The 26563-nt window shown below is 36.3% G+C and overlaps 1 protein-coding gene across 5 annotated transcripts in view; it reads right to left on the minus strand.

Annotated features, from left to right (window-relative positions):
- HIVEP1 (HIVEP zinc finger 1) overlaps window positions 1-22542 on the minus strand; it is a 173122-nt gene extending 150580 nt beyond the window's left edge. The window contains exons 1-2 of one of the 5 annotated variants that reach the window (XM_023496336.2): window positions 22446-22542; window positions 14948-15090 (exon numbers count right to left, since the gene is read on the minus strand). In XM_023496336.2, the coding sequence (XP_023352104.1) occupies window positions 14948-14987 (40 nt within the window). In that variant the 5' untranslated portion in view covers window positions 14988-15090; window positions 22446-22542. Of the gene's footprint in view, window positions 1-14947; window positions 15091-16094; window positions 16214-17875; window positions 17949-18157; window positions 18240-18456; window positions 18960-22445 lie in introns of those variants that run through there. The other 4 variants (XM_023496337.2, XM_031946846.1, XM_023496338.2 and 1 more) reach the window with 4 other exon arrangements.
- Between the last annotated feature and the right edge of the window lie 4021 nt (window positions 22543-26563).

Below are 26563 nucleotides of genomic sequence, written 5' to 3' on the forward strand. Positions count from 1 at the left end.
ACAGACTGGCCTGAGGACAATAAATATTTGTTCGCATTTAATCTAGATTAATCCTTTAAGAATTTAAAAGCTTTTATTTGAACTTTCCTTCTATAAATCACACATGCATGAAAAGAAGTTAACGCTTACTTCAAAACCTTAAACACAAGAGTAGACAAATTCATTTCCTGTGAGTTCTATATGGTCTATATCACATCAAAATTTCTGATACAATTCAAATACAGTATTATATTAGATTACACATTCAGCTTCACAATAACTTGCTGAGAAAATAATGCAAGAAGTTATACCAATGGGCCAAAGTCAAGATGGCAGAGTAGACAGGTCTTTGAGCTCTTCCTGGATTCTCTCAGATGAACATCAGATCAAGCCTCTGAACAGGTTTTGGAGTGACAGAACTCACAGATATTTGGAGTATAACAAAATTCCAATAGAAGATATTTTGGAAGAACTTCAAGAAAAGTCTATCGCAATTGGGCGAGGGAGGGGTGCGGGGACCAGAGGGGGAGGCAGGTCAGAGCAGGCACAGCACAGGGAACCAGGACAGAGAAGGTTTTGAGCAGGAGAATCTAATGGGAGACTCTTCCCGAAAATACAATAAAATTGGCTACTTTGTCCTAATTCAGAAGCCAGTGGATTAGCAGACTAGCTATGAGATCTCCAAAAAAACTATAGAAGAAAAATACTAAATCCCTGAACTCCAGCAACACCCACCCAGCATAAGAAGGAAGCCAGCAGCACCTGTTGCCTATAGACGAAGCTTGGACAATCTATCCTTTGCCCTAAGACCTCAATCTTTAAAAATGAACAAAAAGAGCTCTGACCATAGATAGATATTGGGAACAAGGAAGAACAGATCTCAAACCCTGAGGACATTAAAGGCAAAATAACTAGATGAAGCTTCAAAAGATGATATCGTTGGTATCCATCCATCCAACCATTCATCCATCTATCTATCGGGAAAGAATTCAAAGAGGATCTTAAAAGAGAGTTAAGAGAAAAATAAGGAAAGGAAATGAGAGTTTTGTAGGAGGGTATGAAAAAGGAAACACAGAAATTACCTGAAGAAAACTCTTTTAAAAATATATTTGGCAAAATGGAAAAAGAATACAATAAAAAATACAAAAAAAAACAAGAATACAATAAAACAGATTTGGTCAAACAGAAAAAAAAAAAAAGAACAACAAAACTCATTTAAAGGTTCAATTGGACAAATGCAAAAAGAGGTAAAAAAGTTAAGTGAAGAAAATAATTCACTAAAAATTCTAATTGAACAAATGGAAACAAATGACTCAACGAGACTTTAAGAATCAAACAAAAACAAAAACAAAAAAAACCGAAAAAATAGAACTAGAGAATGTAAAATATCTTAATAGAAAAACAAATGACCTGGAAAATAGATCCAGGAAAGACAATCTAAGAATTACTGGACTAACTGAAAACCACAATGAAAAAAAGAACCTAGATAAAAATTTTCCAAGAATCACAGAAAACTGCCCAGATGGCCAAGAAGCGGAGAATAAAAAAGTCAATGAAAGAATCCACTGATCTTGAAAAAGAGACCCCAAAATGAAAACTCCAAGAAATATTATAGCTAAATTTCAAAATTATCAGATCATGGAGTAAGTAAACAGTGCAAGCAGCCAGAAAGAAATAATTCAAATATCAAGGAGTCACAATCAGGATTACCCAGAACCAAGCAGCTTCCACTTTAAAGGACCAATGGGCCAGGAATATGATGTTCCAAAGGGCAAAGAAACTTGGATTGCAGCCAAGAATCAACTATCCAATAAAATTAAGCATTATCTTGCAGGGGAAAAAAATAGACATTCAAGGAAAGAGGGAAAATTCATTTATTTTTGATGAAAAGACCAGAGCAGAACAGAAAATCTGATTTTCAAATACAAAACTCAAAAAAAGCATAAAAAGGTTTAAAAAGAAAAGGGGAGGGAAGTCTTTTTTTTAAAGGTTAAAAAGTTTACATCCTTATATGAGATGATGATATGTTTAACTCCTAAGAACTGTATTTTTGTTAGGGATGGATATACTTAGTGGGTATAGGTATAATTTGACTTTATTGTGATGATAAAAAAGAAATGGGATAGAAAAAAGAATTGTACTAGAAAAAGAGGAAAGGGAAGGTAAAATAGGGTAAATTTACATCACATGAAAAGGTTAAACAGATCTATTGCAACTGAGACAAAGAAAAGGAGGTGGATGTACATTGTGTGAACTTTAATCTCATGAGATTTGACTAAAAGAGAGAATATCAGACATGTTTATTTGTTTCAAAGAAACTAGTCTCACCAGATAATAAAGTAGGAAAAGAAAGGGGGAGGCTAAAAGAAGAAAGAATAGAAGTAGTAGGGCAAAGGTGTAAGGGGGAGGAGTTGTAAAAAGGGACGGTTGTTTGAGGGAGGTGGTGGTCTGAAGCAAAATATTAGGGAGGAGGGAAAAGGGAAAACGAAAGAGAAAAGTATAACTTGGGGAAAATAAAAGCGCCGGAAATATAGAGTTAGTAAATTTAACTGTGAATATGAATGAGATGAACTCTCCCAGAAAATGAGCAGACTGAATTAAAAGCCAGAATCCTACAATATGTTGTTTACAAGAAACAAAATTAAAGCTAAGCAATAAATACAGAGTAAAGGTAAAAGGCTGGAGCAGAATCTATTATACTTCAGCTGAAGTAAAAGAAGTAGGGGTACTAGTGATCCTGATAGCAGATCAAGCAAAAGCAAAAAGAGACCTAATTAAAAAAGATAAGGAAACTACATTTTGCTAAAGGATATCATAGATAATGAAGTAATATCAATACTAAATATATATGCACCAAATGGTATACTATCCAAATTCCTAGAGAAGAATTTAAGAGAGTTTCAAGAAGAATTAGATAGCAAAACTATACTAGTGGGGGATCTCAAAATTTCTCTGTCCTAACTAGATAAATTGAAACACAAAATAAACAAAAAAGAAGTTAAGGAAGTAAATAGAATTTTAGAAAAGGTAGGTATGATAGATCTTTGGAGTAAATTGAATGAATACAGAAAGGAATATACTTTTTTTCTCAGCATTACATAGAACCCATATAAAAATTGACCAGGTATTAGAGTATAAAAAGCTAAAAATCAAATACAGAAAGGCAGAAATGGTAAATGCATCTTTTTCAGATAATGATGCAATAAAAACTACAGGTAATAAAGGCCCAAAGGAAAAAAAAAGACCAAAAATTAATTAGAAACTAAATAATTTAATCCTAAAGAATGAAGGGGTGAAACAACAATTCACAGAGACAATTGATAATTTATTTCATCCAAGTGAATGACAATAATGAGACAACATACCAAAATTTATGGGATGCGCCCAAAACAATTGTTAGGGGAAGTTTTATATCTCTAGATGCTTACTTGCGTAAAATAGAGAAAGAGAAAATCAATGACCTGAGATGCAACTAAAAATGCTAGGGAAAAAAAATAAAATTCCTAATTAAATACCAAATTTGAAATTTAAAAAGGGAAATTAATAAAACTGAAAATAAAAAAAAGACTTTGAACTAATAATAAACTAAACTAAGAGTTGGTTTTATGAAAAAACCAACAAAATAAACATTTAGTTAATTTGATTAGAAAAAGGAAAAAAGAAAATTGAATGGCTAGTATCAAAAATGAAGAGAATAAACTTTCCACCAATGAAGAAGAAATTAGAGCAATAATTAGGAGCTATTTTTCCCAACTATATGCCAATAAATCTGATAATCCAAGTGAAATGAATGCTTACAAAAACATAGATTATCCTAATTAATAGAGGAGGAAATGATTACTTAAATAGTCTTATTTTAGAAAAACAAACTGGACAAACAATTAACTCCCTTAAAAAAAAAAATCTCCAGGGCCAGATGAATTTATATGTGAATTCTACCAAACATTTGAAGAACAAGTAATTCCAGTACTATGCAAACTATTTGGGAAAATGGGGAAAGAAGGAATCCTACACCAAATTCCTTTCATGACACAGATATGTTGCTCATACCTAAACCAGGGAGGGTCCAAACAGACAAAGAAAATTAGAGATCAATTTCCCTAATGAATATTGATGCAAAAATCTTAAACGAATATCAGCAAAGAGATTATATAGCAATTAATCACCAGAATAATACACTATGAACAAGTAGAATTTATATCAGGAATATAGGGCTGGTTCAATATTAGCAAAACTTTCAATATAATTGACCATCTAAATAACCAAATTAACAGAAATCATATGATTATCTCAATTGATACAGAAAAGGCATTTGACAAAATCCAAGATCCATTCCTATTAAAAACACTAGAGGACATAAGAATAAATGGAGTTTTCCTTAAAATGATCAACAGCATCTATCTAAAACAATCAGCAAGCATCATATGTAATGGGGATAAATTAGAAGCATTCCCAATAATATCAGACATGAAACAAGGTTGCCCACTATCACCATTACTATTGAATATTGTTTTAGAAATGTTAGCTTTAGCAAAAAGAGAAGAAAAACAAATTAAAGAAATTAGAGTACATAATGAGGAAACAAAATTATCACTCTTTACATATGATATGATGGTATACTTAAGAAAATACTAGAGATCAACTAAAAAACTACTAGAAACAATTAACAATTTCAGCAAAGTAGCTGGATACAAAATCAATTCACATACATTATCAGCATTTTTATTACTAACTAAGTCTTGCAGGAAGAAATACAAAGAGATATTCTATTTAAAATAACTGTAGATAATATAAAATATTATGGAGTCTATCTGCCAAGATAAAGTCAGGAATTATATTAACACAATTACAAAACACTTTCCACACCAAAAAAAGTCAGATGTAAGCAGCTGGAGGAATAATCATGTGCTCATGGGTAGGCCAAGCAAATATAATAAAAATGACAATACTACCTAACTTAATCAACTTATTGAATGCCATATCAAAACTGCCAAGAAATTACAAAGCTAGAAAAAATAATAATAAAATTCATCTGGAAAAACAAAAGGTCAAGAATTTCAATGGAATTAATGAAAAAAAATGCAAATGGAGATGACCTAGCTATACCAGATCTAAAACCATATTATAAAGCAGCAGTCATCAAAACCATTTGGTACTGGCTAAGAAATAAGACTAGTTGATCGATGGAACAGGTTAGATTTATAAGACACAATAGTCAATATCTATCATAATCTAGTATTTGATAAACCCAAAGACCCCAGATTCTCAGATAAGAATTCACTCTGACAAAAATTACCGGAAAAATCAGAAAATACTATATCAGAAACTAGGCATGACCAACACTTAACACCCTATATCAACATAAAGTCGAAATGGGTTCATAGTAATACTAAAGCAAATTAAACGAGCAAAGGATAATCCCTCTGTCAGATCAGGGGAGAAGGAAGGAATTTATGGCCAAAGAAGAACTAACTCGCATTATGGATACAAAATGGTTAATTTGGATTATGTTAAATTTAAAAGTTTTTGTACAAACAAAATGAATGCAGACAAGATTAGAAGGGAAGCAGAAAACTAGGGGAAAATTTTACATATAAGGGCTCTAATAAAGGCCTCATTTCTAATATAAATAGAGAATTGACTCAAATTTATAAGAATACAAGCCATTCTCCAATTGATAAATAGTCAAAGGATATGAACAGACAATTCTTAGATGAAAAAATTAAAATCATTTCAACCCACATAAAAGAATGTTCTAAATCACTATTGATCAAAGAAATTCAAATTAAGACAACTCTTGAGGTACTACATTTCATACCTGGCACATTGGCTAAGATGATAGGAAAGGTTAATGATGAATGTTGGAGGGGATGTGGAAAAACTGGGACAATAATACATTTTTGGTAGAGTTGTGAACTTATCCAACCATTCTGGAGAGCAATCTGTAACTATGCCTAAAGAGCTTAAAAATTGTGCATACATTTGAACCATTTTGAACCAGTATCTCTACTGAGTTTGTATCCCAAAGAGATCATTAAAAAAAAGGGAAAAGGGCCCACAGGTGCAAAAATGTTTGTGGCAGCCCTTTTTGTAATGGCAATTAACTGGAAATTAATGGATGCCCAGCAGTTGAGGAATAGCTGAATAAGTTACGATATATAAATATTATGGAATATTATTGTTCTATAAGAAAGTATCAGCAGGATAATTTCAGAATTGATACTAAGTGAAGTGAGTAGAACCAGGAGAACATGTATATAGCAGCAATAAAATTATAAGATGATCAATTCTGACGGATGTTACTTTTTCAATAATGATTCAGGCCTGTGCCAACAGACTTGTGATAGAGCCATCTGCACCTCAGAAAGAGGGCTGTAAAATAACTGTTAGGACATGTATATTATATTGTATTTAATTTATACTTTAACATATTTAACATGTATTAATCAACCTGCCATTGGGGGGAGGGGATGGGGAGGAAGGAAGGGAAAAATTGGAACAAAAGGTTTGGCAATTGTCAATGCTGTAAAATTACCCATGCATATAACTTGTAAATAAAAAGCTATTAATAAAAAAAATTAAATTAAGTATTCTTCAAAAGTGAGTTAAACACTATTACTTCTGCCTAACAAAGGAATACCAAAAAAAAAAAAAAAAAAAAAAAGAAAAGAAAAAGAAAGTGGGCTGTAGGAACTGAATATGGACACAACATAGTATTTTCATCTTTTTTTTTGTTATCATTTGCTTATATTTTGTTTTCTCTCATTTTTTTTCCTTTTTGATCTGATTTTTCTTGTGCAACATAATAATTGTAGAAATAAGTATAGAGGAATTGCACATGTTTAAACGTATATTGGATTATTGCTATCTAAGGGGTGAGTAGAAAATCTGGAATGGAGGTTTTGCAAAGGTGAATGTTGGAAACTATGCATATATTTTGAAAATTAAAAGCTAAAAAAAGAAAAGGAAAAAAAAATTATGCTCCTATCCATTTAATCCTTTTTTATAGAACCAATAGGTAAAGTCTAGAAGACACCTTGAAGTCATCTAATTCAAACCATTTTGAGAGAGAGGAAAAACAAAACAAAACAAAACAAAACATTGTCTGCAATTTCCAAAAAAGACTTTTGCTTGTTGGTGCTTCCTGCCTTGGGACTTAAATGAGAGAAATATTCACTGAATTAGTTCCACTTTCTTTACTTTCCCTCACTAAAGAGGATTTAAATAAAACTAACAAAAAAATAAAATTGGCAGTCTCTTACTACCAATTAACACTTAGCACAAAGAGATAATTCTCTTTCTACAAAAATATAAACAACATAATGCTCTATACAGATGTTCTTCTGTTTCACAAACGAGATGTTAAGAGTACAGTAAGTTTGGCCAGTTCCAATGGTTTTGTGATGAAGAGAGAGAGCCATCTGCACCTAGAGAGGACTGCGGGGACTGGGTGTGGATCACAACATAGTATTTTCATCTTTTTATTGTTATTTGCTTGCATTTTGTTTTCTTTCTCATTTTTTCCCTTTCTGATCCGATTTTTCTTATGCACCATAATAATTGTGATGTATAGAAGAATTGCACCTGTTTAACATATATTGTATTACATGCTGTCTAAGGAAGGGAATGGAGGGAAAATATTTAGAACACAAGGTTTTGCAAAGGTGAATATTGAAAATTATCTATGCATATGTTTTGAAAAGACAGCTTTAGTTTTAAAAAAACAGGTTATTATTAACCTGGTTAATAATAAAAGTAATAATAATCTCATCTTTCTGTAAGTGTTTTTGTTTTGTTTTTTGTAGTTTACAAAAGTGTGTTCCTTATAACTTGATAGCAAGGCAGTTGTACATAAATAAATTTTATAAATAATAAATAAATAAATAAATTTTTAAATCATGTCTATTCATATGTTCAGCATTAAACTTTAATAATTTAATGGTTCACTATTATAGAACATTATAAAAAATAAGCTTTTTATCAGGTGACTAATCATAGCTAATTAACTTGTTTTATATCATAATTAAAGTTTTCATATATCAGTATTAGTTTAAAGCAAAGCATATACATTTTTTTCATTTACTCTAATATCCAATGAGTTACTTAAACCTAAACACATATTTAATAAACACTTTACTAAACACTATCTATATATGGCATTGTTCTAATAATCACTGAAGATAGATATAAAGATCAAATAAGATTCCTTTATTATATGAATATAATACATATACAAAGAAACAAGTTTAATGAGCGCGATTATTATTGCGATTATTAGGTGAGAATGTGGAATCCTATAGATTCTATGTCTCCGTATTTCTTGCATTTGTAGTTTCCTTTCAACCACTCATCAGATACCAACCACTAATTTTGACCTTCATTCTCTTTACACTAAACTATACTATTTCATGTAACTCCCTCCACCATCTTCCCTGTCTAATCCATTCTTTAGTCTGTTTCCAAAATCACCTTACTATAATGTGCAATATGCCCATGTCACATCCCTACTCAAAAAACCTCCACTGGCTTCCTATAGCTCATAGGATAAAATACTAACTCAGTATCCAGGTGTTTAAGGATCATAAAAATCTGGCTCCAAACTATTTTTCAGAAATTATTTCACTATACCCCCCCCCCTTCTTTTTCTCTTGAGTGGCAGGCAACTATGCTACTATTTGTTCAATTCAAGAAACATTAAAGTTCTACTCTTTGCTATATACAATGGAGAAACAATGTCAAGGGAGGGGGTAGAGAAAAGGACAGAAGGAGGAAGAGAGAAAAAAGGAGAATGGTAGAGGAAAAGAGGGGGAGGGATGAGAGAGAGACTGAGACAGAGAGAGATTGTTCCTGTTTCAAAGTACTCAGAGTTTACATAGTTTACTTTACTGTATCCAGATAAAGTAATTTGAAGAGGAAGAGCCCACTAACAGTTTGAGGAAAAGTTGTCAGAGGTCAGGGGTAAAGAAGATCAGTGGAACTCTAAGCTCATCCTGCCCTCTCCCACTTCCTTGCCTTAACACAGACCATTTCCTTCATTTTTGAGGGACTGTATCCCCTCCTCCCCAAACCTGTCTTGTTTCCAAGGACCAGAGCTCAAGAAGCAACTGCTCCATGACACCCTAATTTTTCCATGATTCCCCCATGAAAGTGATCTTTCCTTCCATATATTTCTAAAGAGAAATTTGTTTTGACTTTTCCTCTCTCTTTATCTCCTTACATCATACTTATCTGTGTATATGTCTGAACCTATCTCTCTTTTAGACATTAAGTTATAATTTCTTGAAGGCAGGGATTTTAATCTCTGTCTCTGAACCATAATTTCATGTATAAAATAGGCATTCAATGAAAATTTATTGAAGTGCAATTTTTTGAAAACTGATTAATCAGAAAAAAATTAAGGAAGAATGTGATGTTCATTATTGAGATACAGAGCAGGACAAGTCCTGGATCTAGAGTCAGAGTACCTGGATTTCATCTCCCAGATCTGCTGTTTATACATCTATATGACCACTGGTTAAATAAACACTCTGGGCCTCAGTTACTTCATCAGTAAAATAAGGAGATTGCACTAGATTGGCTCTTATAACTGAACAGAAGATCAAGAAATTAGGATTTATTATCAGCAAATGTTTGATTTGTGTACCTATTTTATATACCTACATATCCAGGGCCAAGTAAAAATTTCTCAGGTTAAAAAAAGGTCCAAAGGGGGTAGCTAGTTGTGAATAAGGCACCAACCCTGAAATCAGGAGAACCCGAGTTCAAATTTGGCCTCAAACACTCAACACTTCCTAGCTGTATGACCCTGGACAAGTCACTTAACCCCAACTGCCTTAGCAAAAGAAAAAAAAAAAAAGGGTCCAAAGTGGAAAAGCTTAAGAAGATTTGTACAACATAATGCATAGCATTCGTTCAAGCTCCAAATTTATGATATTACAATGCCATCACCTCTGCCCAATGCTATTTTTAACATTTTATTCAGAATGAGTCAAAAAAGAAGCATGGAGTGATGGTTCATCTTAAGAGTCTAGAAGGTATGGGTTCAAGTCTTTCATCTGACACATTCAAATGGTGTACTAACCATAAACAAAGCATTTACCTTTTATTCATCGTTTTAAAAAATGATAATTTTTAATAATGAAGTTAAACAGAAATATTTCAACATGCAAAGAACAGAATATTATTAATTTTTACTGTGTAAAGTTTAGATTCTTAGATATATATTAAATTTAACATAATAATAACAAAACCATCCTATTTCTATGCCTTTTGAACTTCCTTCTGCTCACTTTTGCATATTCTTAAAAAGTTCAATGAAGCTTTCACTTTAAAACAAAACCTGATCACTACCAACAAATACTTTCCAACTACTCTTCCTTCCCAAATAGAAGCCTTCCCTTTAAATAATTAAGTTTACTCAAGAAAACAAATATACACAGTAGCTCGGTCTGGAAAGTCTCATTCTGCACCTCTTATCTATCACCTTTTTTTTAAGAGGCTAGAAAAGTGTTTCCTTATCACTTTTCTGAAAGTATGACTGGTTATTATATTTATTACCTTCCTTAAGTCTTTCAAAAATTGTTTTTCTCTACAACATTGTAGACATAAAAGTTGTTTTAGGATACTGCTTAAGTATATATCATATACAAGATACCTTCTACATCTTGTCCAAGTCTTCCCAGATTTCTCTGAACCTGTCCTCCTTTCATTTCACGCACTCAATAATGTTCAATTATATTTATGTTCAATTATATTTGTTCAGCTGTTCTCCAACAGATGATCAACTACTTTGCTCTCAATTTTTTTTATAACAGAAAGTGTTGCTACAAATATTTTTGTACATATAACTATGTATATGTACAAAACACAGTTAAGAGCACTTTCTTTAACTTCCTTTTGAGTGTGTACTCTCTTGTGGTGTTACTGGATCAAATGAATTGGAGACTTTTAATGTACATTTACATATTACTTTATTTATTTATTATTACTTTAGAAGGCTCTGAGGCAACATGCAACAATTACAATTTTCCTTTTTTTTTTTTTTTTAAAGCGTTTTCACTTTGGAACTACATCCAAAGGGCTATAAAACTGAATACCCTTTGATCCAGCAGTGCCACTACTACTTCTGTATCCCAAAGCGATCATAAAAAAGGGAAAATGACCCACATATGCAAAAATGTCTGCAAAAGCAATTTTTGTGTGGCAAGAAATTGGAAATTGAGGTGACACCTATCAATTGGGGAACAGATAAATAAGTTATAGTATGTGAACATAATAGAATACTGTTGTTCTATAAGAAATGATGAGCAGGCTGATTTCCAAAAAGCCTGGAAAAAATTTACATAAATGATGCTGAGTGAAATGAACAGAACCAGGAGAACATTGTACACAGTAACAACAAAACTATCAACTAGATAGACTTAGTTCTTCTCAGCAATTCTAAGTCTAATAGACTTGGAATGGAAAGTGTCAACTACATCCAGAGAAAGAACTTTGGAAACTGAATGTGGGTAACAGTATGCTATTTTTCACCTTTTTTCTTTTTTAAAATGTATTTACTTTCTTGTGATTTTTCTCCCTTTTGTTCTGATTTTTTTTTCACAACATGACTACTATGAAAATATGTTTTAAAATATAATACACGTATAACCTATATCAGTTTACTTGATGTCTTGGGGAAGTGTGAGGTCAGGGAAGGAGAAAAAAATTTGGAACTGAAAAGCTTACAAAAATGAATGTTGAATTTTACTACATTTAAATAAATTACATGTAATAAGTAAGTTGAAGTTGTTTTAAAACTTAATGTAATTTATAACCAAAGTAGTACTTTAAATTTTAACCATACCACCATGGCATGTGCTCACTCTACCTCCTCTGCTAATTATTATTATCATTACTCATCACCACATTTACTGCAGCTACAACTTAACTAAGGAAATGCTCCTTTAATTTCCCAACAAAAGATCCATGCCCAATCCTACATTTAAGAATAGCTTTTGTCTTCTTCTGAAACTCCTTAATGGCTTTCTGTAGATTCTTCGTGAATTTTATTTTGTCTTTTCTTATATTAGTAACCAAAAATTTTAGTGACTTTCTTCTACACTCAAACTAGCTGTCACAAAGGTCCTTTTAGTTAATTTGATATAAAATAATTTCTGCTTTTGGCAAAGTAAATCATGGAAGGCTGAAGTGTATTCAGTCACAGAACTAAAGTATTAATTTTGAGTGTTTGTTCCAAATCAACTACCACATTAAATCCTACTGATGCAAAATCATGCCCAAATTTTGTCTCAAAACATTTTTGGTCTAAACATCTAAGTTATTATTGATAAGCCAAAATAAGCAAAGTATCTTCCATTTATTAATATATATAAGCAAAACAACAGCTTAGAAATTAGAAATCCTTAAACCTAAAACACCATCTAATAACTATTTTTACTTAGACCTATGAAGCATATATTGTCAGATTCAGTATGCATTTCTAGCTTTTTAAAATTTCCTATAGCTATACAGTTTCATCTTATTAGTCTCAAACCACCATTTCATTCCACTATAATCGTTTTAGTTTCCATTTCTATTATTTAATATATAAGCTCTCTTAAACTTCAAATCATTACAAAAACTTGTTCAGGATGTCAGTAAATTATATCTATTTCACAAAATTGAACAGAACAACATTACAAACAGAGCCTTTTAGCACACTACTCAAGAGTTCCCTCCAGACTGACATTTTCATAGTCATCTTTGAGAAGAAAATGAAGGACTAACAACAACTGGATTAACATTTATCTATTTATCATAACTGGTACAATCTTTCAACTAGTTGAGAGTTCATGTAACTGTACTAACATCTGGTTCATATTTCTCCATCTAGTCCATAAAATTATCATGGAAGATTTTATTAGTGTGTCACAAAATATTCATAATGTTTCTCTTTTTGTTTCTAGGAACTTGAGAAAACTAAGAAAATTATTATGTATCTATATACATATTTTATATTCCCCCTAGAAAATATAAGGTTCAGAAGGTTAGAGACTGTTTTCATTTTCTCTTTATATCCCTATATACCAAAGTATCCTACAGAAATTAGGTATTCGGTAGGTTGGGGTTTTCAATTCAATCAATATAAAACATTACTTTTTTCAATAACATTTCTGAAATTTTTATTATGTATTTACTAGAAAGGAATGGAGCTATTGAATCAAATACTATTCATGAACATGAACTTTAACTTGTGGCAAGTCATTAATCTACTAAAGGCCTTCAATATTATTCAATTCATTAATTTACTATATATTGTTCTCCTGTACCTGAATCGGTCAATTCAAGTCAAGGAATATAGTAGCTTCTCACTGGTAGGATGCCAGACAATTTTATTTTTCATATTCTTTTTTCCCCCTGAGGCAACTGAGGTTAAGTTACTTGCCCAAGGTAATACAGCTAGGAAGTGTTAAGTGTCTTGAGGCCACATTTGAACTCAGGTCCTCCTGTCTTCAGGGCTGGTACTCTATCCACTGTGCCACCTAGCTGCCCCTATTTTTCATATTCTTTAGCTCCTAACCATGGATAAGTGCTTGACAGCACAAATGTTTTTTTTTTTCTTCTTTTTAAACTGCATTATAAAGTATGTTTAATACAAAAACAAAAATTTATTATCCATATTCTCCAGATTAGTAGTCTTAAATAACAAGCATCTGGGTATCAAAAAACTTTTTAAATAAAATATTTTACCAAAATTTTTACCCATTTCAAAACCTTTTTGAAATGCAACAAGAGAAAAACATCATTCATAATATTACTTGAGTTTCTTTGAAAATTAATTATTTAAGTCTGTTAAATCTCAGTCTTAAAAAATAAAACTCTCATGCATGCATCAATTTGTCTTGGGTTAATAATAAAATAGTTCTAAAATCCTTTTATCCAGTATGTAAATTGAGAGGTGAGGGAAAGGTGGACTATCCCTGCCTTTTTATTAAATAGCTTATTGAAATGGAGAAAAATATCTTAAGTTTTTATCTGTAAAGTTTGTACTTCACAAGATGATCCCCAATTCTAGATCTATGATACTATAGTCTTAAGAGTAGTGATACATATTTTACTTTTTCCAAAAGGGCTTTTCAGTGAATCTATTTTATTTTTAAGTCATTTCATACTTTTGTAAGCAATCAAGAAATCTATAGTGGTAAAATTCACTAATATCATTTTTGGAATATGTTTAGGATTGTTTCCTTATTTGTTTTAGCAGATCATTGCCTAATTTAGTGAAACATTTACCTACTTGCCAATGAGAAAAAATACAAGAGTAAAAAATACATTAAAAACAAAAGAAATTATTTAAAATCATAAGGCAGAGTTTACTTTACTGGTATTAAAATTATACTTCTTCCCTAAGATAAAAAAAAAAAAAGCCATACTCATTACCATTCTTCATGTGCATTACATACCATTTACTACTAGCTGACCCTCTATTTCCCGATGGAAAACAGGTCAAATTTCCTGCTTTCAAGTTCTGAAAGTAAAAGATCCCATAAATGTCAAGTTTAACTCTTAAAAACTAGTAGTAGTTGTTTTTTACCTCTAAATCAGGTATTTTGACTTGTAAACTAAAAGTGGTGACAAATATTAAGGTAAATAAATTACTCCTTAAGCATTTCCTGAGAAACAACAGCTAATTTTTTTTAATCAATCTTTGACTAACGTCCTTTTTGTCAGTGAGATAGATCATTCAAAAACAAAACTATCCCACTGAATGGTGAGAATTTCACACATTTAGACCTTTAACATGTCTATCTATCAATGACAGCAGTCATTTTGCGACTCAAAACCATTTGATCCTCAAATGTTATATCCCACAAATCTTGCTGATTCTCATTATTCAAGATATCTCACTTTATAAGATTTATGACAAATTTCATACTCCAAAACATGGTGTTCCTCTGGAGATGAAAAAAATTTTATACACACTTACCTCTCAGATTTCTTGGATGAATCTGTTTAGTCCGAGGCATCTTCTCTTAATCACAGGCAACTTTTTCCTCTTAGAAATGGTGGTATAATCAGGTCAAGGAAGGGTAGCTCCATAAACCCACAAAATGTCAGCTAATCCAAATACTGTGGAAATGAAAACAAAATAAAGATAAATTGATACAAATACCAAGACTACAATGTCAGGAGTTAACATTCAAGAACAAGTATCAAAGAGGACAAGCTCTCTCTTCCCAGCTCATTAATCTGACATTTAAACTCAGCCTGTAGTAGAGATAGCAGGCAGCAAAATCAGACATGTTCATCTCAAGATTTGAAGTTTATACAAAGGACTTAGCATTCATTATATCATTTCCTCCTCAGAAGGTAGTCTGATAGGGCAAGTGAAGATATTAGTGATTTCAGTGGTCTCTAAGGTACTCCCCTCAAGGAAGCTCCTTCTATTAATGCAGTCCAGATTGGCACTAGTTGTGCAATGTATACCTTAGAAAATTGTCCAGTATACTGGGGTGTCATGTGATTTTACCAAGGATCACTCAGATTATAAAATGAATCAGTGGTAAGGTTTGAAACTAGATCTTCCTTACTTAAAGGTGAGAAGTTCAGAAAGGCTGAGTGACTTGCCCATGGTCATACAGCTAGTAACATGTCAAAAGTAGAATTTGAATGCAATGGGTAAGTCCAGCTACTTTATATGTCTGAGATTTCTTAATAGGAAAACTGGGAAACAGTTCCACCTCGGTTTTGAAGTGACTAATAATCATAAAACATTATTACAACAATAAATTTCTCCAATGCTTTATTTTGGGATCCGGGCAACTACAAACAAAAGGTTCTCTAAGACCATCAATACAAGCTTTAGTAAATCATGTCTTGATAAAATAGTTAAAACTATGGATTTCTAGGTCACAGAAGAATCAAATTCATTAAGTTTATAGCCTATCTTCAATAGATAATTATTCCAACCACAGCAATTTACCACTAGTTTACTATGGAATTCCACTACAATCTACTAGGAAATTCAACAATCTGCATGAGTGAATGATATATCCATTCTAATGAAATCCTGTATCAAAGTATACATTATTAGAAATATAAACTTCTAAAAAGGATAATAGATATGTATTTACCATATGCAGCAATCTTCAATCCTAAGAATATTTTAAAGATCTGTGATTTCGCATTGTACTCTTCCCAAGTATGCCTTAATCTGGGATTTCATGAATATATACATACATACATACATATACAAAAGCATTTATATGTGTATGTAAATATGTGGGGGGTGAGGATGGGGGGGGGGGGGGTGTAATCACCTGATGGCCAATTACTCAAATGGAGCTTGTAATAAACACCACAGTTAAAAAGTCGATTTTTCTTTTTTCATTAAGCTCCTTTGAAAGACAGCTGGTAAACAAACACCAAGTACTATTATTTTCTCTGTTTCTAATAGGACAGCATGATCACTATGCAAAGGCCCAAAAACCAGAAACAAGAAAATTAAAATGTTTATAATTCCCAGTGAGCTAGTCACTAAGAATTCATTATTTGAAACCGTCAAGTACCATGTATCTAAGAAGTAATTCTAATAGTGAAAGTCGGTTGGCATTTGTGGGAAAAGAAAACATGTCTGAGAACACTGGTATAGTAATACAAGCTTTTAGAAATGCATGGATTGGAAGTCTTTGAAAGAAAGCAAAAGCTACCTATTATTTATTGTTAAATGTCTTTTCCCTTCCTCCTCTCAGTCATTAATAGCTAAATTAAAATATTTTAAAATGTCTGAAAAAAAGAATATTTGGAAGAATGTAAATCATAATAAAAAATGATAAAGTGCATGGCATAATGTATGCTAAATGATTTGCCAGACATCAGATATGATCAAGCTCTCTATACTATAGTAGCTTATAAGCCACAACTCGGAAACCTTGTTTGCTCATTTATCCAATGCAGAATTAAGTATAATTATTGTTAAATAAGCATCAGATCCTTGAACTAATTTTTTTTTTATACACACTTTGCTGAAAATGGTCACGATACTGAGACTTCTAAAATGAAAACTTCAATTTTAATCTAATAGAATTACATAATTAAAAACGATTTGCACTCTAAAATTTGAAGTATGTAAATTTCCAGCCTGTTAAGTCTCTTCCTTCTACCCCTATACTGTCTATCCATTCCTGGTTAAAATCTTTATGGAAAAAGATGGATGGATATTTTAAAGCCTGCATCCTTAACACTAGCTTGGTACGATCATTCCTTTATGAATTTTTTTTTTTTTACTACATACAGCAAAAACATGACATGATCAAAATCGTAAAGACAAGTTGCAAAGGGAAAAACATGAATGAATGTGGAGGGCGGAGCCTGGGAAAACCCCTCTGCAACGCTGCACTGAACAAAGCGCTTCACATGCCAGGACTAGGAGGGATGGAACTGGAAACCCAGGACAGAAGCGAGAGTGGATGCGGAGGAGGAAGAGGAGGAAAAGACCGAGAAAGCGATGGAGCCAGGAGGAAGAGGAGGGAAGCGGCAGCATCCGAGCCTTCCCACTGCTAGCACACACACCGCCCCCCCTTCAATCTCCCTTCCACAGCCAATAACTCATTAGCAAGCAACACTGAAATGCAAGCCCGAACCAACACAACTAAAAAGCCCATCTTTCCAACCACAACTACTGCATGCGTTTCGTTTATCTACAATCCAGAAGGGGAAGACGAGAGTAAACAGGGACTTTAAAGGAGGAGGGGGGAAAAGAGAAACCCACAAAGCCGTGGGGTGGGAAAGCTGAGGCCTGGTCTTCCTCACGCCCCCCCCCTTTTCTTTCCACCTCGAACCCAGCCCCCCACCCCCAAAAAACTGCGTCTGCAGCGCTAACGAGGTCCGCGGGGAGGTGAGCTTTCTTTTTTACCTGCTCGGGCTACGAGACGGGAGCTGCGGCGGCTGCAGCAAGGCAGAGGCGCGCACTAGTAGGAAGTGTCTCCCCCCGCCCCGCCATCCCCTCCCTGCTCGCTCTTCTCGGCCCCTCTCCCGGCAGGTCGCAGGGGACCCGCACTCCTCCCTCCTCCCTCCCTCTCCGCACCCCCAGCCCGGGGACCGCGTTATCCGCGGGTCCTCCCTCGCCTCTCCCCTCGCTCCGCCTCCTCCCCGGGCAGGCTGCGGCGTTACAGCCGCTGCGGAGCCCACTTCAAACCTGCAGCTTCCGAGCCCCCGAAGCCGGCCCCGGCCCTGGCGCTGGCGCTGCTGATGGCGGCCGCCGCCGCCGCCGCCGCTGGGGGAGGCAGCAGCAGCAGCCGCAGCCGCAGCCGCAACAGGAGCAGCAGCAGCAGCCGCAGCCGCAGCGGCAGCGGCAGCTCGGAATCACCGCGACCCCTGCGCGGCGGCGGCGGCGGCGGCGGCGGCGGCGGCGGCGCCAGGGATCCCTCCTTCACTTGACAACCTCAAACACAAACATGACCTCCCCCTTCCCTCCCCCTCCCCCTCCCTCTTTACTTCTCTCCCCCTCCTCCAGCACCGCCGCCGCCGCCCCAGCAGTAATCACTCTTCACGCTGACGACTGACACTAAAACAAACCCACACAGAAATATTAAACGAGGGGACTGGGTCCGTGGAGGGGGGTGCGGTAGGGAGGGGACTGGAGGAGGGCAGTACCACGGAGGGGGCCTGCGCGTAAGGTTTTTTTCTCTCTTCTCAACATAAACAGGATCTTAGTGAGGATCTTGCTCGGGAGAGGTGGTGAGGAGAAGATACTAGGAGAGAGGATGAACCGAAGAACCGGGGAGGGAAGGAGGTGCTGTCCCCCCTAGAGGGACTGGCAGCACAGGAAGTGATATACCGACGGACGGACACTACTGGGGTGAACGGGGGAACAGCCCAGAAAGCGTGCGACTCGCTTTCCCCTAAGGAAACCTTGATTCGGCTCGGGTTAGCACCCTACCCCCTCAGAGATGGAGCGGCTGGCCGGCCCGAATGTGTGTGGGGGCGGGGAGGGGGTGAATAGGGGCGGGGCGAGTTCTTCCTCAGAGGAAAGGAGAGGTTACCTCCTCTCTCCGAAGGGGCGGGGAGGGAGGACACGCTCTATGTCCTCAGGGGCCGGAGGAGGAGAGCCGGCTCCCGGCGGGGGCGGGGGAAGGTCCGGAGGCTTTCCCGCGGCGGGGCGGGGCGCCTGGGCAGGGGTTCCCCCAGGGGCAAGAGGGGATGCGATGATTGGCTAACACTTGCCCGGGGGCGTGGCCAGGCTGGATGTGGGAGGGGGGTGAAGAGGGGAAGTGGAGTCTCCCTCCCGGAGGGTCGGGATTAGAGGGACTGTGAGCCCCGCGGGGAGATGGGACGGACCCTTCCGAAGAGGCTCTATACAGGAAGAGCCTAGTACTATGGAGAGACGAGGCTGAAGCCGAAAAACCGCGCCCCATCCTAATCAAGGGGTTAGAGGGACTTTGAAGGCCGGGTCTCTCCTCACCCCTCTCCGGGGGAATCAGAAAGCGGAGCCTCCCCTTCTCCGCTCTGGGGCCAGAAGGGGCGGGGGGGGGGGGGGGAGGGCGGAAGGAGGCGGTGGCTTCCCTCACTGGCTACGAAATACGTAGTTCAGCTGAGGGGAGGAGGAGGGAAGAGGCGAGGGACGCCGCGGAAGCGGAGTTGGGGGAAGGGGAAAAGGGAAAGGGAGGTCGCCGGGCGACCCCGGTTGTCCCATGGGACAGGGAAGGAGGGGGAGGGGGTGGAGCAGAGAAGTCACGCGGCGACGGCTGCTACAGGGAAAGGACCGAGAGGGTCGCGCGGGTTTGAGGGCGGTTGGTTCAGGAGAAAGGGGCGGAGACAGTATGGTCTGCCAGGTCTTTTTTACTTTCTATTGCAGGATGTGGGCTGGGCCGGTGACGTCACGGGGTCTCCCGGCCCCGCCCCTTTCCCGGGTTGTAGAGGGAGGGGTAGAGTGGGGGATGGTGTAGGGCAAGAGTAAAAGGGTAGAGCGGAGCCGCAGGGAGGTGGGAAGGGAGGGAATGGGGGGGGTACCCCAAGGGGGTTTCCTCAGCTACGTGGAGAGGGAAGGGAAAAGTCATTGTGAAACTTGAAACTCATTAACTTTGAAAAACAACTTTTAAAAAAACCTAGGGAGGAGGGTGGAAGGGACGAAAGGAATTATTATTAACCATGAAACCACAGTTTTGTTGGTGGCGGATGTTCCCATTAAGAGGGAGGAAAGCCAAGGTTATTCCAGAGGCCCGCTCCAAGCTCAGGCTGGTGGTTCCCAGGGTTGAAGCTTCAAGAGGATTTAACCCCTACCTTCCAGTTTCTCTATCATAACTACCCTCCTAGGGACCAGAGCAAGACGGAGCAATAAATCCAGTCCTGTGGAGGAGGGAAGGAAGGCAGAAGAGAATAAATTAAGTAAGGGTTTGAGCACCGTTCAAGATTGAGAAAAGTAGGAGAACGGTTTAAAAAAAAAAGGCAGTGCAAAATTGTAGACCGGAGAACATAGCTGTATATGAAATTGACAATCAAGGGATCAATTTCAAAGATTCTGAGTATGTTTCACAATCATACAAGGAGGCAAGAATGGTAGAGATGGATGTATGAAAAGTTTGAGATTTAGAGATATTGCCACCATAAACTTAACAAGAGAAGAAGGAGAAGCCTGAGGTACCAAAGAGCTGGATGGGGCTTCTTTGTTCTTAAAAAATAGCTCTTAAGATTAACTAACTGAAAAGGGTTAGGACTTCCACTTAATTCTAAATCTGTGGACACTTGCTTAAATTATTTTGTTCCCTGTAGTTTTCACATAGCACACTTTTTTTTCCCCTGTTAAGGGTGGACTCTAAGCCAAAATTGCTCCAGACATCCCTCCGCCTCCCCCCTCCCCAGCTCAGAGCACAAGAAACAAAATTACATAAACAAGAAAAACAATCGTGTAGGCACAAATAAAAATGCATAAAGGAAAGAAAAAGCTTACCTATTTTAAAACGAATTTAGAAGTAAAAAAAACAAAACATTTCAGCAATTAAATAAATTTTAAGTGATACAAACTACTGAGGCGTTTCCTTGTAATAGTATTTGCCCCTGGGAGCTACATATATCGCTATCTCATTCACACATGTGTGAATCCATCTTTTTTAGTGAAACAAAATGGAATTGAGTAAGGTACAGTAACAAAGGCACACACTTACCAAAATTAATAATGTGAAAATTCAAAAAACAACACATTTTAATTATGAAAACAATTTACAATAAACAAAGTCAGAAAATATAAAAATTTTCATGTTCACATTGATTCTGCTTTGTGTCAGCTCACCTAAGCTTAAAATAGCGATTATTATCAGACATACTAAATATATACATTCAATAAGACTACTTAGTGGGTAATTTCGAATTCCTATAACTCAGTGACTCAAACTTACAATTTTGAATTGCATTAAAATTAGCATTTAAGTCTGTCACAGTTACAGACCTTGCTTACAGTAACTACAATTTAATTAGAGCTGCACGCAGTTTGGGGGGCAATGTACAATTATTCTAATTATTAGTTCATTGATATAAAATCTATTTAAAATTTAATTTGAATTTGCTTTCTTGAATATACTTTCGGGTGAAAAATCAATTTCATGTTCAATTTTTCCAGTAATCTGAGAGCCAGAAAATTCAACTAAACAGGAATTAAAATTTTTTTTGGCCATAAAACAAACCAAATATTTTTCCTCAAACTTTACAGCATTACACACCAAACATGGAAATTTTCTTAATTTTTCATTAAACGATTGTAAGGGAAGGTGCGGTTGGCCTCCTTAACGACGACATTTCATCATCAGAAACAGATCCAATGTTGGGGGGCGGGGAAGGGGGAGAATGTTCATACAATTCATACCTCTCCCTCTCCCTCCACCCCACCCCCGCCATAAGGAAGAAGTTAGCTTATTCACCACCATTCCCAAAGGCAAAGTAATCAAAACCCCTGGAGGGTAGGAGGTGGAGGGGCGCTAGGGGTGGCAAAGGAGGAGGCTGGAGAAGGTAATAAATGAAGTTGTTATAGTCTTGTGTAATTTACTTAAGAGTAAGAAAAATGAAACAGAAAAAAAAAAAGTTTACAACCCCCAGTCCCAAGCATGACACCATCTATCCCTTTAAACTGCATCCTTCTAAAGCTTTCCCCTACCCGCCACCCTAACAACGGATCTTCCAGTTTAAGGTAAAAAAGGAGATTCGAATTTCCCCTGCAGCGGCCCCTCCAGCTCAGAAGCTCTCAGCCCACAGAGCGGAGCTAGGGCATGTAGGGCTGCTGACACGGAGATCCCGGAGGTTCCTGCTTGCTGCCACTGGCGAGTCACACACGCCGAGTCCCCTCCTCCTTCCCCCGGCTTAGGGTTTTCCCGTTCATCAACTTAATCCTCTCCTCTCCGCAACTCACTGACAAAACCTTCAATACACTTGCTAACTCTTCCCCATACAACAGCTTTTTCAAAGCAAAACGTCAGAAGAGTAAAGAAAAAACTTACCCAAAGTACAATTTAAAAGCCATAGCCAAAGCTTCCTGGGTTTAACTTTTAATTTTAAAAACAACAAATGCAGCAACCAAAAGCCTAGTAGGTTGAAAGTGGGCGTGAGAGGAAATGCAAAGGGGAGGTGCTTCTTTCCCTCCACAGCCTCAGCTCTCCCCTTTTCTGGCCGGAGCCTGGGACTTTGATGCTATCTGTCGCACCGCCTACATTGTATAACTTCAGCTCTGTGTCTCTAAATGCTGCACGTATATTATTAGTTTATGTGCTTTCACACTGAGAGAAGCAGGTGGGTAATGGTAAAGAAATCCTTAAGAAGCAGCAGAGAGAAGCATTAGCATTAACTTGTCTTTGCTAAGTATAGAGAAATTTAAATCCCCTTTTTTATAGTATAGGATAATTAGATCAAGAGATTTTTTTTAAACTCAGGAAAGACACTAAACCATAAATATGTTCAGTCTCCATCCCTAAATATGAACATCCTAACATATATTCTCTAAAGTTTTCTTTGGTTTTTCACATCTCATTGTTGAAAGATGTCTATCATTTTACCATAGGACAATTTTACAATCTAAAAGAAGCAATTCTAAGAATATTTTTCTGACTACAATAAAACCACACTGTAAAATGTTTTAAATATTTACTATTGATTCAGTTACATTGAAGGTCAAATCATCTGGGCCTCAACTTCTCATCTGTAAGATGAAGGGATCAGCCTGGATAGCCATAAGATTCCTCACTCCAAATCTCTTCTGATTCTATCTCCTGAGATAGCCTATAATAAGAGGTGTTCTCTTGGACTTGTGGCACCAATCTTATATGGAGTTTCCATTCTATTTATTTTTTTTTATATTTGTCCTTGATAAATCTCAGGGTCAGCAAAACTTGGATGTATTTTTAGGCAGATTTTTTTCTGTAAATACTGTCAACAGCAGTGAACATTTGTGTTTTTCTTAAAGTGTCTCAAGGCCTACAGTTAACATGGAGCATCCCCTCATGTGATAGAAGTTAAATACAATGGAAGATATAAAGACTATATATAACACAATCTCTGCCTAGAGAGCTTACAATTTAATGAGGAAAATATGATGAAAATGCATAGAAAAAGATGGAAATATACAGAATAAATATAGCAAACTATACACTACATAGTGTTATAAGGTTTCTTCTATAGTTGTAAGCATTTAAGTGCCCTAGGAAAACTTCCAAGGAGAGAGTGTTTTGAAAGAGAGAAAGTTTTTGATTTAGCAAAAAAGTAGGCACAGCATGCTGGGCAAGAGAAATGGCATGGACTAAGTAATGTTGGAAGGTGGGAGTAAGTGAATTATGTGTGTAGGTTTTCTGGCAAGAGTAGAAAATCCAAGCCAGTGTGTAATGGATTATAAAGCCAGTTAGGTATGGGGAAGGTAAAGGCTGAAAGGCTTTCATTTCTACCACCTACCTTCTCAAGAGGACAAAAAAAAAAAAAAAAAAAAAAAAAAAAAAAAAAGGCTTGATTAGGAGGAATCATCACTGAGAGTTTCAATGGGCTTCCTCTAGTCAAAGTCAAAGATCAGACTGATGCACAACGAAACTAATTCACTCCATTGTGTGTCTTCTTTCTTTCTGTAATACCTATCAAGGTTTATCAGATTTTGAATGAAGAGGACTTGGGTTTAAGATATTTCAACTCTTTGGACCCGTTTCCTTATCAGTAAAATGAGAAGGATTTAGAGTAAGATCCCTTTTGACTCTAAATCTTATGAGTCTATGATTTTTGTGCCACAACCACATATTTACTATGTAATGTTGGATATTTAAGAGAAAAAATGCTCATGATAACCCAATTATTCCTCACTGGCAATACCCAGAAGTAACATGCTGCAAAAAACAAAAACAAACATAACAATTAATGCCTCACCTCCAGAAAAAAAAAAAAAAAAAAAAAAAAAACACTATAAGGGAAGAATTCAAAATAGCTCATCCATCATTTTCAAGAAACGATTTGGAAATAATCAAGTGCAGCAATATAAGACTCTAATAATACTTTTTAAATATAAGATGGCACCCTGCTCTAAAGACCCAGGAAAGGGCATGTCAGGTACTTGCAAAAGATATTAATTTGCTTTTCACATATAGTGATGGAGGTCTGAGATAATTCCAAATTTCATAGCTCTAAATGAGTCTGAATTAGATTGTCTAATCCTGAATCATCTTCTTTATCTTGGCACCCTTAATTTTATAATTAAATAATTAAATCACAGGACTGAGAGGAACTTTATTCTAGTCCATCCATTTGTTTTCTGGCAGAATTCCATCTAAATCTCTCCAGCAAATATGTTTGCTTTTTTATTCTAAACATCCGGAAACAGAGATCTTTATATAGAGAATAATCCAGTTTCACAGCTAGTAAAGCATTGGATTTGTCATCAAAAGTCCAAAGTTCAGATTTTGATTCTGCTACTTTACTAGCTGTACAATTGGACTAGAGTTTCCTTTACCATATATAGTCAACAGGCATTTAATAATTACCAAACATCAAGTGGGTTTACAAAAAGGGCAAAAGACAGTCCCTGCCCTCAAACAGCTTACAATCTAATGTGGGAGAAAATGAACTAACAAATATGTATTGAACAAACTGTTTATAGGACTAATAGGAAATAAATACGAGAGAGAAGGCACTAAAATTCAGAGATTTGAAAAAACTTCCTATGGAATATAGGATTTTAGTAGAATCTTAGAAGACAGTTGATAGAAAAAGAGCATTTCAGAGATGGGAAACAGCTAAAGAAAATGCCCAGAACCAAAAGATGGAAGGTCTTGTTAGTGAAATAGCCAGGAGAATGGGTAAATGATTACAATGATTTCCAAGGTCCTTTCCAGCTCTAAATCCTATGATAATATCTTATTGGTTCAATTTTTCTTAAGAGGAAAATCTTGGTAGCAATCTGACCATGAAAAAAATAAGCAATTACAATCTACCTCTTAATAGTGCCAAATTACTCCTTCATCCTGCTTGATTCAGAGATCTACCACAGTTGAAACCAAGGACTCTTATACACAGGGCTCCAAAATGCCAGTGGCTCTGTTACCTCCAAGATCAAAGTTAAACTCCTTTGTTTGACATTTAAGGCTTTTAACGACATGGACCCTTTCTACCTCTCTAATCTTATGCTTTTATTTCTGTCACTGCCAATCTGTTACCCTGGCTTACTTGTAATTCCTCAAATTTAACACCTCAGCTGTACAAATTTGCAAAGGCTGTCTTCCCTTCTTTCAGTGTTCTTCTTCCTTACATCTTTTTCCTGTTTTTCTTCAAGACTCAATTCAAGTCTCACCTTCTATAGGAGGTTTTTCCATGTCCTTCCCTCTTAGATTACTTTCCATTGATTCTGTATAGCTCTTATATGGACCTAGTTATATGTTGTTTTCCCATAAGACTGTGACCTCTTGAGGATAAGTATTGCATTATTGCCTTTTTTTGTATCCCCAGTAGCAAGTTCTTTATAAATGCTTGTTGACTGCCTAGATCTGATTACTTCTAGGATGAAATATGAATTCCTTAGTTTGGCATTTATGACTTTTCACAACCTGAGATTTTCCTATTATTTCAATTTTCTTACATTCTACTCTCCTTACCACATTCTGATTGAGCCCTACCTGGCCTAGCCTGCTGTTCTGCCACATGACCCTGATCTCAACTTTCTGTACCTCTACTGGGCTGCTCCCTGGGTCTGGAATATTCTCTCAACCACTGACTCTTGAAATCCCTGACTCACTTTCAGGCTCATCTGAAACGACATCTTCTACATGAAGCCTTTCTAGGTCCATCCCAAGCTGCTAGTGTAGTGCCTCCCATAAAAAACTCAGTCATTTTCAATCATATCTGGTGCTTCATAACTCTATTTGGGATTTTCTAGGCAAAAATACTGGAGTGTTTGCCATTTCTTTTTTCCAGCTCATTTTACATATGAGGAAAATGAGACAAATAGGGCTAATTGACTTGCCCAGAGTCATGCAGCTAGTAAATATCTAAAGGCAAATTTCAGTTCATGAAGATGAGTCTTCCTGATTCTAAGCCTAGTGCTCTATGCACTACATCTCCTAAAAACTACCTTGTGTTAATGTTGAATATAAAT

The sequence above is a fragment of the Sarcophilus harrisii genome, chromosome 1, assembly GCF_902635505.1.
Source record: "Sarcophilus harrisii chromosome 1, mSarHar1.11, whole genome shotgun sequence".
Taxonomy (NCBI): domain Eukaryota; kingdom Metazoa; phylum Chordata; class Mammalia; order Dasyuromorphia; family Dasyuridae; genus Sarcophilus; species Sarcophilus harrisii.